A 16,566-nucleotide genomic window follows, 5' to 3' on the forward strand; every position below is an offset into this window, starting at 1 on the left:
CTATAGCTTTTGGTCATCCTGAATTTTTGATGAACTGGCACGTCGGTCCCGTCCGTGCCGGATAAAAAATAGTTTCCTGTACCATAAAAGGCACATCAAACCGACATCCTTTTATAAAATCACTCATTGTGGCCAGAAGTAGAGTAGAATACGCCCCTCCCGAGTACCCCAGGGTGAGCCCTCCTCTCTCAGATGCCACAGATACCCTCCTCCTCCCTTGAGTGCCAGATCTCCTCCTCCTCCTTCCCCCCCCCCGCGCGCCACAGATACCCTCCTCCCCTCGAGCGCCAGACGCCCCCCTCCTCCCCTCGAGCGCCAGACGCCCCCCTCCTCCCCTCGAGCGCCAGACGCCCCCCTCCTCCCCTCGAGCGCCAGACGCCCCCCTCCTCCCCTCGAGCGCCAGACGCCCCCCTCCTCCCCCCGAGCGCCAGACGCCCCCCTCCTCCCCCCGAGCGCCAGACGCCCCCCTCCTCCCCCCGAGCGCCAGACGCCCCCCTCCTCCCCCCGAGCGCCAGACGCCCCCCTCCTCCCCCCGAGCGCCAGACGCCCCCCTCCTCCCCCCGAGCGCCAGACGCCCCCCTCCTCCCCTCGAGCGCCAGACGCCCCCCTCCTCCCCTCGAGCGCCAGACGCCCCCCTCCTCCCCCCGAGCGCCAGACGCCCCCCTCCTCCCCCCGAGCGCCAGACGCCCCCCTCCTCCCCCCGAGCGCCAGACGCCCCCCTCCTCCCCCCGAGCGCCAGACGCCCCCCTCCTCCCCTCGAGCGCCAGACGCCCCCCTCCTCCCCTCGAGCGCCAGACGCCCCCCTCCTCCCCCCGAGCGCCAGACGCCCCCCTCCTCCCCCCGAGCGCCAGACGCCCCCCTCCTCCCCCCGAGCGCCAGACGCCCCCCTCCTCCCCTCGAGCGCCAGACGCCCCCCTCCTCCCCTCGAGCGCCAGACGCCCCCCTCCTCCCCTCGAGCGCCAGACGCCCCCCTCCTCCCCCCGAGCGCCAGACGCCCCCCTCCTCCCCCCGAGCGCCAGACGCCCCCCTCCTCCCCCCGAGCGCCAGACGCCCCCCTCCTCCCCCCGAGCGCCAGACGCCCCCCTCCTCCCCCCGAGCGCCAGACGCCCCCCTCCTCCCCCCGAGCGCCAGACGTCCCCCTCCTCCCCCCGAGCGCCAGACGCCCCCCTCCTCCCCCCGAGCGCCAGACGCCCCCCTCCTCCCCCCGAGCGCCAGACGCCCCCCTCCTCCCCCCGAGCGCCAGACGCCCCCCTCCTCCCCCCGAGCGCCAGACGCCCCCCTCCTCCCCCCGAGCGCCAGACGCCCCCCTCCTCCCCCCGAGCGCCAGACGCCCCCCTCCTCCCCCCGAGCGCCAGACGCCCCCCTCCTCCCCCCGAGCGCCAGACGCCCCCCTCCTCCCCCCGAGCGCCAGACGCCCCCCTCCTCCCCCCGAGCGCCAGACGCCCCCCTCCTCCCCCCGAGCGCCAGACGCCCCCCTCCTCCCCCCGAGCGCCAGACGCCCCCCTCCTCCCCCCGAGCGCCAGACGCCCCCCTCCTCCCCCCGAGCGCCAGACGCCCCCCTCCTCCCCCCGAGCGCCAGACGCCCCCCTCCTCCCCCCGAGCGCCAGACGCCCCCCTCCTCCCCCCGAGCGCCAGACGTCCCCCTCCTCCCCCCGAGCGCCAGACGCCCCCCTCCTCCCCCCGAGCGCCAGGCGCCCCCCTCCTCCCCCCGAGCGCCAGACGCCCCCCTCCTCCCCCCGAGCGCCAGACGCCCCCCTCCTCCCCCCGAGCGCCAGACGCCCCCCTCCTCCCCCCGAGCGCCAGACGCCCCCCTCCTCCCCCCGAGCGCCAGACGCCCCCCTCCTCCCCCCGAGCGCCAGACGCCCCCCTCCTCCCCCCGAGCGCCAGACGCCCCCCTCCTCCCCCCGAGCGCCAGACGCCCCCCTCCTCCCCCCGAGCGCCAGACGCCCCCCTCCTCCCCTCGAGCGCCAGACGCCCCCCTCCTCCCCTCGAGCGCCAGACGCCCCCCTCCTCCCCCCGAGCGCCAGACGCCCCCCTCCTCCCCTCGAGCGCCAGACGCCCCCCTCCTCCCCTCGAGCGCCAGACGCCCCCCTCCTCCCCTCGAGCGCCAGACGCCCCCCGCCTCCCCTCGAGCGCCAGACGCCCCCCTCCTCCCCTCGAGCGCCAGACGCCCCCCTCCTCCCCTCGAGCGCCAGACGCCCCCCTCCTCCCCTCGAGCGCCAGACGCCCCCCTCCTCCCCTCGAGTATCAGACGCCCCCCTCCTCCCCCCGAGTGCCACAGATACCCTCCTCCCGAGTGCCACAGACACCCTCCTCCTCCCCTCGAGTGCCACAGATACCCTCCTCCCGAGTGCCAGACACCCTCCTCCTCCCCCCGAGTATCAGACACCCTCCTCCTCCCCCCGAGTGCCACAGATACCCTCCTCCCGAGTGCCACAGATACCCTCCTCCCGAGTGCCACAGACACCCTCCTCCTCCCCTCGAGTGCCACAGATACCCTCCTCCCGAGTGCCAGACACCCTCCTCCTCCCCCCGAGTATCAGACACCCTCCTCCTCCCCCCGAGTGCCACAGATACCCTCCTCCCGAGTGCCACAGATACCCTCCTCCCGAGTGCCACAGACACCCTCCTCCTCCCCTCGAGTGCCACAGATACCCTCCTCCCGAGTGCCAGACACCCTCCTCCTCCCCCCGAGCGCCAGACGCCCCCCTCCTCCCCCCGAGCGCCAGACGCCCCCCTCCTCCCCCCGAGCGCCAGACGCCCCCCCCCGAGCGCCAGACACCCTCCTCCTCCCGAGTGCCCGACACCCTCCTCCTCCCCCCGAGTACCACCCTCCTCCTCCCCCCGAGTACCACCCTCCTCCTCCCCCCGAGTACCACCCTCCTCCTCCCCCCCGAGTACCACCCTCCTCCTCCCCCCGAGTATCAGACACCCTCCTCCTCCCCCCGAGTATCAGACACCCTCCTCCTCCCCCCGAGTGCCACAGATACCCTCCTCCCGAGTGCCACAGACACCCTCCTCCTCCCCTCGAGTGCCACAGATACCCTCCTCCCGAGTGCCAGACACCCTCCTCCTCCCCTCGAGTGCCACAGATACCCTCCTCCTCCCCTCGAGTGCCAGGTATCCTCCTTCTCCCCTCGAGTGCCAGGCACCCTCCTCCTCCCCTCCTCGAGTGCCAGGCACCCTCCTCCTCCCCTCGAGTGCCACAGATACCCTCCTCTCGCGTACCAGATACCTTTACCTCCTCCACCTCCCTAGTGCTACAGGTAACTCCCTCCCTCCTCCTCTCGAGTGCCACAGATACCCTCCTCCTCCCAAGTGCCACAGATACCCTCCACCTCCCCTCGAGTGCCACAGATACCCTCCTCTCCTCTCCTCTCGCGTACCAGATACCTCCTCCTCCACCTCCCTAGTGCTACAGGTAACTCCCTCCTCCCCTCCAGTGCCACGGATACCCCGCGGCCATCTTCCCGTTGACTGCAGCCATTTTAATTGTGGAGCCCGTGTACCGGGACGGGCGGCTGTTGTGAGACCGGCCTCACCTGCTCTGGTGTCGAAAGTCACCACAAACACCGCCACCACCTGCTCCTCCTCTTCCTGCTGCTGCCCTCCCTGTGCCGCCGACCCCGCCGCCCACGGGCTGCTCGGGCTCGGGCTCCATCGCTCCGCCGAGCCGTCGGTGATGCTGCGCGGTCCAGGCGCTGATCCTGACCCGGCGGCGGTCCCGGGACCCGAGCCGGACCCATCCCAGGGAGGGAATGTGACAGCAGGACCTTCCTCGTACTCCAGGAGCGGGGCGCGGTCCGCCATCGCGGCAGCACTCGGCTCGGGACCCCGGTAACACTTGGCCGCTGTTTCAACACTGAGAGCAACGGCTTGCCCCCCAGCACCCGGAAACTGCTGCTGTGAACCGGACATGGCGGAAAGCCGGCGGCACCAGTGCAGCGCCATCTTGGGAAGGTCTCACAATCGCCATCCTGGGAAGGTCACATAATGACCTTCTGTTCCTAATGAGGTTGATATAGATGACATCATGAGCGAGTGACTTTTTATTTTCCGTTGAAAGAGGCCAAAACAAAGTCTAGTTCCTTGACATCGCCAATACGCCATCTGCCATGAAAAGACCCAGCACCTTCAGGGAGGTGGAGGAGGAGATAATTATCTGAATGGCAATAGATTGGGAGAAGGGGATGCGCAACGAGACCTGGGTGTCCTTGTGCACCAGTCGCTGAAGGTAAGCATGCAGGCGCAGCAGGCGGTTAAGAAGGCAAATGGTATGTTGGCCTTCATAGCGAGAGGGTTCGAGTACAGGAACAAGGATGTCTTGCTGCAGTTGTACAGGGCTTGGTGAGACCACACCTTCAGTATTGTGTGCAGTTTTGGTCGCCTTATCTGAGGAAGGATGTTCTTGCCATGGAGGGAGTGCAGTGAAGATTCACTAGACTGATACCTGGGATGGCAGGAATGACGTATGAGGAGAGATTGGGTCGACTGGGCTTATACTCGCTGGAGTTTAGAAGATTGAGAGGGGATCTCATTGAAACTTATAAAATTCTAACAGGACTAGACAGACTAGATGCAGGAAGGATGTTCCCAATGGGCGGGGAGTCCAGAGCCAGGGGTCACAGTCTAAAGATAAGGGGTAAGCCATTTAGGACAGAGATGAGGAGGAATTTCTTCACCCAGAGTGGTGAACATGTGGAATTCTCTACCACAGAAGGCAGTTGAGGCCAATTCATTAAATATATTCAAGAAGGAGTTAGATATATTTCTTAAGGCTAAAGGGATCAAGGGATATGGGGAGAAGGCAGGGACAGGGTACTGAGTTTGGATGATCAGCCATGATCCCATTGAATGGCGGAGCAGGCTCGAGGGGCCGAATGGCCTACTTTTGCTCCTATCTTCTATGTTTCTAAGCAACGACGCCATTTACCGACCTCACCATCTGACTAACGCTACTCCTTGCTCCCATTCACCAAAAATGGAATGCACAACTGCTGAGGTGGCCATTTTGTTATTGATAGTACTTTGTTTCAGAGCTAGAGATTTGGCCGGATCTGGGCCCAATCTGTCATGCTCTGTTCGGCAGTTATTGCAGCCCACACTTCCATTCTTGCTGACTGGAGTATATTGGCGGTGTGTCCACAGTGATGGGACAAGCAGTCAGATTCTGCATTCAGTATTGTGGAGAGACACCTAAACTTCAAGTTTTTGGAAACGGGGTCTGGATTCCACTGGCACTGTGTCTGTAGTTTGAGAAGAGGTGACCCAACTCCACAGTTGAAGGACATTTGATCAACCCTGTGCCCGTATTTTGGGGGTTAAAATAGGCTGGACCACATTGTAATAAAGCTGAGAGGAAAACATTTATCAACATAATGAAAATTCAAATGATTGTGTGTGTTTGAACAGTTGGTTGAAGTTTTTTAGTTACATTGTCACTGTAAATCCATTTGGAAGTTTGGGCATGGTCAATTCCAGGAACAACCTGTTCTGAAAACTTAGCTTGAACGCTGGCATGTGGGACATTTCTGCAATCGTGAAACTGCAGCACTCCCTGTTTATTCACCTGATTAAACTATCAACAATTTCCGTTCAATTGTCAGATAATCATAATTTTTACAATGTTCACAAACTAGCCCACGAATAACTTTACAGTCACCATTTAAAAATTTACTTTTTTTCATAATTTTGATAATTGTCCCCATCCTGACAATTGCCTTTTTTGCAACCTGTTTGTCATTATTTGTTAAATTGATAAGTTTCCATTGTCTTTTTATGATTTGGGTTTTATTAGTTGCGCCCCTCTTAAAAAGGGGGCATTTTTGTTTGATCTTTGGTTGTCGACACTGGGGCAACCCAGTGTCCTTGGGGTTAGTTAAAAGAGGCACCTGTTTGCTGGCATCGCGTTTGACAATGCTACTCTGTAATTGGCCACTAGGAGGTGTGTGAAAGTAGCCCATGGCGACTTTTCCTCTAATTTTAACTTTTCAATCTACTTTCTTCAGCAGTGGAACTACCACGTTGGCAGCAACATATAGATTGAGGGAGCCAAGCAGATCTGCCAATCATCCACAAAGTGAGATATCATAACAAAGCAGAGGACGCGGGGAACTGACAAACTGGTTCTTGCTAAACGTTCAGCAGGATGTTCTGCGAGATGGTCGGGCCAATGGGCTATAGCGTCCCCCGTTCCGGCTGCAATCAGACAATCAAGCATGGCTGAGTTGCATGGTTGAGTACTACACCATGCAGGGCATTTACTGCGTCGTGAGGGGAGCACTATGCTGTTTCAATACTCTCCATTGCCCTGGAACCTCCAGGAATTGAAGATTAATCTCTTGGAGACTGCTGCAAACAATCCAGGAGAAAAATAATAGAGGCATCTAAAAAAATGTTTGTTTCGTTGTAACACTTTTATTTATTAGTTATAGAAATATTGGAAATGGAGGAAAAAGGCTATTTGATCATACAGGGCTGTAGGAGATGGGAGGTCTTTTGATGAAAACGTCTAACAAGAGTTGACAACCCTATCTATCGCCATATTATGAAAAGCAACGACATCCCACTTAATGAAAAGAAGGAAAATGTTTCCCCCACCCCATCACACTGGCAAACGCCCTTTGTTGCTCCAGGAGTAGAAAGGCGCCTTTGTCTGTAGCCTGGGTTTGTTGCAGCAGACACACTGTGACCTTCTCAAGATGGCGGCGCTGCGGATTGAGGAAGGGCGCATGCGCACTGCGGTGCCGGGCGTGTGACTGTGGCGGCGTCGGCGCAGTGAGAGCGGGGCCCAGGTCCAGGGCGAGGATGTTTCAGTTCCTGGTGAGTGAGTGAGCCTGGGGCTCGGGCTGGTGTGTTTGCTGAGCTGAAGCCGCCGTGAGAGGGTGTCCGGGTTGGGGCTCGGTGCTGCCGGCTTTGGAGCTGCGTGCGGCCTCCACTAAGTTTCACAAGAGTTTCGCCCCCCAATTCCCCGAGTGGAGGAGCTGAGCCATGGGCGTCGGTCGCTCTCTGGTGTCTCACCCATGGTGTTGTCTCTGTGCCTTCCACAGGTTCGAAGTTTATGGCCTTCACTGTGTTTATTATCGTCCAAGGCAGCTGCTGCTTTAAAATGCCAAGTGTCTGCTTGGTTCACTTGGTTTCATTGTTGCCTATGAATCAGAAGGTTGTAAACCCAAACACGACTGTAGGATTTGAGTATATCATCAAGACTCCATACTGAGGCAGAGTTACATTGTCAGAAGTTTGTCTTTTGGATGAGGCGTTAAACCCTGTCCGTCTGTTTGGTGGCTCAGATGGATGTTAATTAATCTTACATTATTCAAAAAAGAGCAATAAGTTCTTCTGTTGACCTGCCAGCATTCTTACCTCAACCAAAAGCAGATTCATCATTCATACTACAGGAGTAGGCCATTCAGACCCTCAAGCCTGCTCTGCCATTCAATTAGAACATGGCTGATCTGTACCTCAACTCGATTTACCTGCCATAGCTCCATATCTCTTGATCCCCTTACCTAACAACAACAACTTGCATTTGTAAAGCACCTTTTAATGTAAAATAACCCAAGGTGTTTCACAGGAGCGTTGTGATCCACGTGAGCTCCTAGGACAGCTGACCAAAAGCCTGGTCAAAGGAGTAAGTTTTAAGGATCGTCTTAGTGGAGAGAGTGGCGGAGAGGTTTAGGGAGGGAATTCCAGAGCTTAGGGCCTAGGCAGCTGACGGTATGGCCATCAATGGTGGAGTGATTAAAGTCGGGATGTGCGAGAGGCTAAAATAGGAAGATAACAGAGATCCTGGAGAGTTGTACTGCTGGAGGAGGTTTCGGAGATAAGGAGGATGTTACAGCATCGGAATAGGCCATTTGGCCCATAAAGTCTGTGCTTTTGTTTTTCTTTACACTCCTGCTTGCTCCCCATATATTCTTTAATAAAAAAAGACTGGAATTTATATAGTGCCTTTCTGGACCTTGGGACGTTCCAAAGTGCTTTGCAGTCATTGAAGTACTTTTGAAGTGTAGTCACTGTTGTAATGTAGGAAACGCAGCAGCCAATTTGCGCACAGCAAGCTTCCACAAACAGCAATGTGATAATGACCAGGTAATTTTTTTAAGTGATGTTGTTTGAGGGATAAATATTGGCCAGGACACGAGGGATAACTCCCACGAGCGTCTTCGAAAGTGTAGTGGGATCTTTTACGTCCACCTGAGAGAGCAGACGGGGCCTCGGTTTAACATCTCGTCCAAAAGATGGCACCTCAGACAGTGCAGCACTCCCTCAGTACCTCACTGAAGTGTCAGCCTAGATTTTGGTGCTCAAGTCTCTGGAATTAGATTTGAACCCACAACCTTCTGACTTAGAGGCAAGAGTGCGGCCAACTGAGGCACAGCTGACAACCTATTCACAACATTGTTGCTTATGGGAACTTGACATGTGAAAAATGGATGCAGTATTTGTTTACATACAATTAAAGTGCAGTCACTATTGTATGTGAAATGCTTTGGGAGGTTTCTGATAGACATCATAAGCTGCTATAGTATAAATGCAAGTTTCTTTCATTTTATTTCTCTTTCCAGCCAGGTATTCTACCAAAGGCCCATTGCCAGAGGTAGCAGCCCTAGATAATTGCAGCTGATGATTTCTTTATAATGCATTTGTGTGCATTTCCAGAGAGCATTCTGTTGAAGCATTCATACTGAGTGTGTGCGCTCTGCAATGCTGGACTGATGTTAGTGCGATTCAGCTGCAATTTATCAAATATCTAACAGGTTAAAAAAAAAAGTCTCATTCCTTTGATGACAACTTGCATTTATATAGGGCCTTTAATATAGAAAAACATCCCAAGGTGCTTCATGGAGGCCATGCCTAAGAGAGAAGAGGTGGGTTTTAAGGCGGTTCCTAAAGGAGAAAAGCGAGGCAGAGGAGTTTAGGAAAGAAGGTACGAGTTCGTTGGACTTAGCTGGTTAAAGTTTTAGCCCCATGGTGGGCTGAACGGAGGGTGGACGGACAAGAGGCAGGAGGAGGGGGCGGCAGGAGGAGGGGGTGGCAGGAGGAGGGGCCTTAGGGAACTGGGTTCCCATATAGGTTTTTGAGGGTTGAGGTGATGGACAAATAGAAACATAGAAGATAGGAGCAGGAGTAGGCCATTTGGCCCCTCGAGCCTGTTCCGCCATTCAATGAGATCATGGCTGATCATCTAAATTCAGTACCCTGTCCTCTTCCCCATATCCCTTGATCCCTTTAGCCTTAAGAAATATATCCAACTCTTTCTTGAATATATTTAATAAACCACCCTCTGTGGCAGAGAATTCCACAGGTTCACCACTCTCTGGGTGAAGAAATTCCTCCTCATTTCAGTCCTAAATGGCTTACCCCTTATCCTTAGACTATGACCCCTGGTTCTGGACTCCCTGGCCATCAGAAACATCCTTTCTGCATCTAGTCTGTCCAGGCCTGACAGAATTTTATAGGTTTCGATGAGATCCCCTCTCAATCTTCTAAACTCCAGTGAGTATAAGCCCAGTCGACACAATCTCTCCTCATACATCATTCCTGCCATCCCAGGTATCAGCCTAGTGAATCTTCGCTGCACTCCCTCCATGGCAAGAACGTCCTTCCTCAGGTAAGGCGACCAAAACTGCACACAATACTCAAGGTGCGGTCTCACCAAGGCCCTGTACAACTGTAGCAAGACATCCTTGCTCCTGTACTCGAACCCTCTTGCTACGAAGGCCAACATACCATTTGTCTTCTTAACCGCCTGCTACACCTGCATGCTTACCTTCAGCGATTGGTGCACAAGAACACCCAGGTCTCTTTGCATTTCCCCTTCACCCAATCTATTGCCATTCAAATAATCTGCCTTCCTGTTTTTGCCACCAAAGTGGATAACCTCACATTTATCCACATTATAGTGCATTTGCCATGTTTCTGCCCAATCGCCCAACCTGTCCAAATCGTACTGGAGTTTCACGACATCCTCCTCACAGCTTACCCTCCCACCCAGCTTTGTGTCATCTGCAAATTTGGAGATATTACATCCAATTCCCTCGTCCAGATCATTAATATATATCGTGAACAGCTGGGGTCCTAGGACCGATCCCTGCGGTACCCCACTAGTCACTGCCTGCCACTCGGAAAATGACCCGTTTATTTCAACTCTTTGCTTTCTGTCTGCCAACCAGTTCTCTATCCAAGTCAATACCTTGCCCCCAATCCCATGTGCTTTAACTTTGCACGCTAATCTCTTATGCGGGACCTTATCGAAAGCCTTCTGAAAGTCCAAATACACCACATCCACTGGTTCTCCCTTATCTATAAGACTTGATGTGGGATAGTATATGAGCAGCAGAGTTTTGGACGAGATGGAGCATCAAAGGCCATCAAGGAGAGCAGAGAGTAATTCAATCTGGAAGTAAATAAAATGTGTATAGATAGGCTCAGGTAGGGGTGAAGGCAAGCAATGTTAAAGGTGGAAGTAGACAGCCTTTGTGACAGGATTTTAATTGTTGAGAAAATAGGTTGCTGTGGATCCCCTGGCTTGTGTCACACCTGATGAACCTAAGACTTTACAGGGGGTCAGGAAATAGAATTACTGCAATAAATTTGCTCTTCAGACAGTCACTATATTATAACATGTACATGCATATTCTCTTGCGTCACTTCCCTAGTTGGTCTTTGTAAGCTGAGTTGACTTGAAAGTTTAAGAAATGTTTTCCAATGCAGCTTGTGATCCACCCAACATAACTGTGACTCAGCACACAGCTCTGAGGCGCAACCAAGCTGTGTTTATCATGGGTGTGTTACAGAGACCTACTAATCAAAAACTGCTGTTAGTCAGTTGTATTGGGGGAAGAAGGATTTTTAAACAGTTGCCTTCTCACCTCTGCAGGCTTTTACTTTGACAACAACTTGCATTTATATAGCGTATTTAACATAAAGCATCCCAAGGTGCTTCACAGGAGCGTTATGAAAGAAAATTTGACAGCGAGCCACATGAGATATTAGAACAAGTGACCAAAAGCTTGGTCAAAGAGGTAGGTTTTAAGGAGTGTCTTAAATGAGGAGAGAGGGGTTTATGGAGGGAATTCCTGTGCTTGGGGCCTAGATAGCTGAAGGCACGGAGGCCCATGGTGGGGCGAAGGAAATGGAGGATGCATTGGAGGAACACCAAGTTGTAGGACTGGAGGAGGTTACAGCGATGGGGAGGGGCCTGACATTTAACTGGCGCTCTTAAGAATTCTTTTCCTGGGCTGATAAGTTTTCAAAGTTTCAGCTCAAATGTGAAGATTACAGCAATAAAGCTATTGAAACATCAGGAAAAGCTGTATTACTTTAAATGCTCGAAATATGCAGCAGATCAGCTAGCATATGTAAAGGGAAAATACAAATCAGCATTTTGGATGTATACTACAGGTATTAAGATATACACCTGAAATGTTAACCTGTGTTTTCTCTTTACAGATTTAGCAACTTGCTATTATATAGTACTTAATAATGTTGAAAAATATCCCAAGGCATTTCACAGAGGTGTAATCAGCCAAAAATGGATGGTGAACCAAAGAAAGATATTAAGTGGGGTGACCAAAAGCTTAGTCAAAGTATTTATTTTTAAGGAGGTTGTTGAAGGAGAAGAGGAGTTTAGTCAGGGAATTCCAGAGCATGCGACCAAGACTGTTGAAGGCATGGGCTACCAATGATGGCACAATGGAAGGGAGAGATACACAAGAGGACAGAGTTGGTGGAACAGAGGGTTTTGGGAGGCAATTGTAAGTTGCAATGATAGGGAGGGTTGAGGCGCTGAAAGGATTTAAACACAAGGATGATAATTTAAAATTAGAGGTGTTGGAGGACCGGGAACCAATGTAGGCCAGCAAGGACGGTGGTGGTGGATGGTATCAGTGGCAAGGGTACGGAGTTTGTGGCAGGGACCAAAGACGATAGACGATGGACTCAGTCTCCCCAGTGTTTAACAGCTCGACCCAGATATCGGACAAGCAGTCCGACAATACAGAGACAGTGAAGGGGGTCAAGAGAAGTGCTGGTGAGGTAGAGCTGGATGTCGTGAGTGTACATATGGAAGCTGATCCAATGTTTTGGAATGATGTCACCAAGGGACAGCATGTAGATGAGGAAGCGGAGGGGGTCAAGAATTGGGGCAATCAGAGGTAATAGTGTGGGGTCGTAAAGAGAAACCATTAGAGTGGAACATAGGAACAGGAGCCCCTTGAACTTGTTCTACTGTTCAGTTAGCTCATGGTTGAACTATACCTCAACTCCATTTACCCTCCTGTGTTCCATATCCCTTGGTACCCTTACCAACAAAAGTATATCGATCTCTGTATTGACAATTTTAATTGACTTAGCATTCACAGCTTTTGGGGAATGAGTTTCAGACTTTCACAACTCTTTGTGGATTGGGCATAGGAGAGTCTGGGGGGAGGTTTGGCTTGGTGGAGTGGTGGGGAGAAAGCAACAAAGACAGCTGAATTAATAGTCTCAGTCTTAGTGACAGATAAGTCCATGATCTCCTTGCACTTGGTGGAGGAGAAGGGTGTACTGAGACAGTCGTGGAGAAAAGAAGCCAGGAATTATCTTTGCTCTCCAGGATAATCCTGGAATAGTGGGTGTTATTGACAGAGGAGAGCGAGGCCCAATAGCACTTGATGTGGTCCAGCAGATCTAGTGATAGATGGCTAAACCAGTTATGTGCCAGATACACTCACCCCTTGTACTTGAGAGAGTGAAGACAGGGGCTATAGTAGGGGAATCGACCAGGGTGGGTGCGAGAGAATAAAGGTTTTACTGAGCACATGGCATCAAAGATGGCGGTGAGGGAGTGGTTGAGATCCTAATGAGCCTGCTGTGCAATTCCAGAATTTTCTGTTTTTACTTCAGATTTCCTTGCTTTTAATATTTGCATAGCTTTATTGGTGTGCTGGCTAGAGGCATTGCAAAGCTTTGCTACCTCAGGAAAGCACACTACAAGCTGATTGCCCCACAAATGTGAGTGGAGCTGCTTCAGAGGAGGTCACTGATGTCACCAGAGCTCGGAGGGTAGAAAACTTGCCATGATGTCGTCGCCACTGCTGCAACAACGCACACAAGGTGCGAGCAGCTGCTGCGCTCTGAAGTGCGAAGAACTGCTCAACTGCTTTAATGTCATTAGCCACTGTAGCAAGTGCAGCACCAGCTGAACCTTCAGTACTGGCCACTACAGAACAAACAGCGCAGCTCCATTTTTATAACCCCGCACCTCTATTTACAGGGCCATCAAAAGTCAACCCCAGTTCCCACTAATTTCAATCCTAGATGTATAAAGTGTTCCAGTAGCTATGTATTTAGGTATATGCACGCACATGCTCCGAGATGATTAGTTGTCCTGTCTTATAGAAAGTGTTATGTATGAGCATAATTGCACTGTCCCACTAACAGGGAGTGTGTGTGTGGTCACTCTGTCCTAGTAACTTGTGTGTGTTTTCTGTTTCAGGTAGGATTTACTTTTGGAAACCTAGTGGGAATGTATCTGGCCCAAAATTATCAGGTAAGTTTATGAAAATTAATTACTGTGTTTCAGGGATAATTCTGTATAAGTCCAGATATTTCATCCAAAAATAGAATATTAATGTTTTATAGTTCTAGTATTTCTATAATCTTGCAATCCAGTATTGTTAGAAATGTATTAAATCACTTGTGCAGGCGTTATGTGACTGGTTTGTCTCATTTGCTATTTCCACCTTTTTCGGTTTCCTTGTACCACGCTCTATTCCGAGGCAAGGGAGAAAATATGCGACCTGCTCTTGAGTATCTTCAATACTGTGCTCTTGAGTGTGCCAGAGTGGCGATGGTAGTTTCTACCCCCACCGCCACAGCCGAAAGTGGCTCCGTTCTTATCACCTTTAACCAGGATTGACTGGTTATGTATAATCTCCGGAGGCCTTTTTTAACCTAATTTCTGTGATGAGTGCAGTGGTGCAGCGGTTACGGTACTGAACTCGCAACTGCAGTGGTCGTGAGTTCAAATCGAACCCCTCTCCCCAGCAGGTTACTAAGGATTCAGGTTTACATTTGTCCACAATTGGCTACAAATCAGTGAGACAGTGGCAAGAGTACTTACTAGTGCCTTCAGGGCAACTCTCTTGCTTATGTGGATAACCTATTCAGGCTGCAAAACTTACAAAAATCTACACTTGGTGCCCTTGCTGAAGGTGGGCAGCCTGTAATTCATGAAATCTTGTTCCACAGGCATGCCAGACTGAGAAGTTCAGATTTCCCATTAGAACTGCAGGCATATATCAAGAGTTTCTTTCAAAGGAAAATGCCTCTTTGGAGGAAGTGAAACTGGTGAATTTCAAGAAATGTTGCTTAAAGTTGGAAAACTGTCAAAGAACTTTGCTTCCTAAATTCACTAAAACTTAGATTCAGGGATTTAACCTTCTCCTGTAATCAGTAATACTTGAATGAAGGAACTTTTGACCCACGAGGTACAGAAGCTTACAGTTAGTCCCATAGAGAATAAAATTTGGTTTTACTCCCACTATATTAAGGATACATCTTTACACAGGGAAAGGAATTGCACAGAAAATACTTGAGGTTTAACACAGAGGGCATTAGCTAAAAATACAAAGTTCTCCCTATTGGTCTAAGATCAGCACCTAGACCATTCACAAGGTGATAAACTTCCATTGACTAGCATCTTCACCTTTGCCTTAGAAAGCTGCAATTGTCTATTTACAGAGGAAGCTTTAACAGCAGTCCAGCAGATCCTTGGTACATTGGGGAGTTGGGATACCTTATCAATACCTCACCACCTCAAAGGCAATTAGGGATGGGCAATAAATGTTAGCCTTGCCAGCGGCACCCACATCCCATAAACGAAAAAAAATAAAAATAAAAAGCAGCCCCAGCTAGACAGTGTGGGATCTGCCTTTCATAGGTACATTATCCAAACTGCTCTGGATGTAGTCTGCCACTAGACAGCTTCAGGCCATGTGCACAAATGCTCTGCCCTCTTAGTGGGGTGCAGGATTCATTTACATGAAGCTCTTAAGGTTGGTGGCAGTTAGCAGCTTTGATTTCCAGATGCAAGACTCATTGTGAACTGAATATACCTGTGCTGGAAATTGTCCCATAGCATTGAGATCAATGACGAAGCAGCCAGTACCTTGAGCTCGGGATCTTGAGACAAATGTATGAAGTGGGCTGCACCATCCCTGCCACTGACTGCTTCCCTAGAGCATGGACACTCATCCAAAAGGTGGGATTTGAGCTGTGTGTTTTCTGCCACAGGCTTGAGCTTCAAACAGTGTGATTTTCCCTGGATGAGAGTTTGAAAACACATTACCAGCAGTGAGGTGCAGGAACATGTGTGTGGAAAAGCTCTTGAGCTCTGATCAGATGCTTAGAGTTGAAACTTTGTTGCCACTAAAGTAATTGTGCACCCAACTTATCAGGTTTAGCAATGTTTATTACTGTAACTTAAATGCTAACATTCCACAGCAGAAACCCACAATATGATTAGCTGATATGCTTCACTACAATTACATGGTTATGCCAAAATTTTCATCGGTAGCGACTCACTAAAGCCAGGATCTGCCATCCACCCTCCTTAGAGGGAATCTCTATAGGCTAAACCAATTAAGTTTGTTTTTAAGGTTTCCCTTCCATGTTTTGAAGAGTACATTTACTGAGAACAGCAGAAAGTTTATCTCCAGATCTTTTGGCTTTTCAGATTCCAAATATCTATAAGAAGCTTGAAGAATTCAAGAAGGACGCGGAAGCCCGAAAAAAGCCTCCAGATGATCGATCATGAGGTGTACAGCCCACGGATAAGATTGGGACATTGGCATTCAGTTACAAGTGCTAAATTGGCTGTATGCATGGAGTACCAAACTGTACTGGGGCCATCTCTGCAGTTCTATTAATTTAGCACTACAGTATTAAGAAGTCATCAATTACTCTAGTTCATTACCCGTGACCTATTGTTTTACCATCTTTGCTCCTGTTGGCATTTGATTCTGCTTGTATTGGTGGAGCCCATTTAATTTTTGATGGGTTGTCAATTTTGGTTAGTGAAATCAAATCTTGACCCCAGATGTGTGCTTATAGGCTAGTGATGACATTATAAAATCTATGTCGACTCTTATTTGCTGCTCTTTGTATTGTGCGAACAGTGTATTGCAATTAATTACATTTCTAATATCAAATATACTGTAACAAAATATGTGTCTGCATTTGTTTTTTTACTTTCCATTATATAAAGGGTAATTGATGGGTTTCTTGTGTGTGAGTTTCATAGAAAATTCCATCAGTATTTTGGGAAATGCAGTATTCAAATTAGCTGAGTACAATGCCAAAACGCGGAGGACAATCCAGTGATACTTGGGGTACTTTTAGGAAACGCTGTTAATGTGGCAACAGCAAGTGGTGTACTACGTTTCATGCTCTGAGTCTGGACAATGTTTTTATAATATTTTAAGAGCACCACAAAATGGTGATGAACTGCATCTATAATGGGCAGGATTACACTGGCACATAGAATGGTAGGCCCATTAAAGCCTTAAGCTAGGGTCT

The 16,566-nt window shown here is 51.0% G+C and overlaps 2 protein-coding genes across 4 annotated transcripts in view; one reads left to right on the plus strand and one right to left on the minus strand.

Moving 5' to 3' along the window:
- Positions 1-3,962, minus strand: part of dennd11 (DENN domain containing 11) — a 34,307-nt gene extending 30,345 nt beyond the window's left edge. For both annotated transcript variants that reach the window (XR_015081377.1, XM_086009027.1), the window contains exon 1: positions 3,543-3,962. Coding sequence is in view for 1 of the 2 variants with exons in the window: in XM_086009027.1 (XP_085865153.1) it covers positions 3,543-3,951 (409 nt within the window). In the remaining variant the exon portion in view is untranslated. The remainder of the gene's footprint in view (positions 1-3,542) is intronic.
- A 2,729-nt stretch (positions 3,963-6,691) lies between these two features.
- On the plus strand, positions 6,692-16,216 carry stmp1 (short transmembrane mitochondrial protein 1). 2 transcript variants are annotated; one of them, XM_086009030.1, is made up of 3 exons: positions 6,692-6,822; positions 13,484-13,537; positions 15,725-16,216. In XM_086009030.1, the coding sequence occupies exons 1-3, from the start codon at positions 6,808-6,810 to the stop codon at positions 15,803-15,805; spliced, it is 150 nt and encodes a 49-aa protein (XP_085865156.1). In that variant the 5' UTR covers positions 6,692-6,807; the 3' UTR covers positions 15,806-16,216. The 2 variants fall into 2 exon arrangements, with proteins under 2 accessions (XP_085865156.1, XP_085865155.1); XM_086009029.1 differs by lacking the exon at positions 6,692-6,822 and adding an exon at positions 6,859-7,049.
- The last annotated feature ends 350 nt before the right edge of the window (positions 16,217-16,566 follow it).

Source organism: Somniosus microcephalus, chromosome 16 (assembly GCF_052327205.1).
Source record: "Somniosus microcephalus isolate GS21.2 chromosome 16, FLI_Smic_1.0, whole genome shotgun sequence".
Classification (NCBI taxonomy): domain Eukaryota; kingdom Metazoa; phylum Chordata; class Chondrichthyes; order Squaliformes; family Somniosidae; genus Somniosus; species Somniosus microcephalus.

What these genes read in the sequence shown, in the direction of transcription:
- stmp1 (XM_086009029.1), top strand. Translation starts at nt 7,023, where the DNA reads ATGGTGTTGTCTCTGTGCCTTCCACAG. An exon ending in TGTCTCTGTGCCTTCCACAG is followed by an intron (nt 7,050 to 13,483) that starts GTTCGAAGTTTA and finishes TTTCTGTTTCAG; the next exon opens with GTAGGATTTACTTTTGGAAA. An exon ending in ATCTGGCCCAAAATTATCAG is followed by an intron (nt 13,538 to 15,724) that starts GTAAGTTTATGA and finishes TTGGCTTTTCAG; the next exon opens with ATTCCAAATATCTATAAGAA.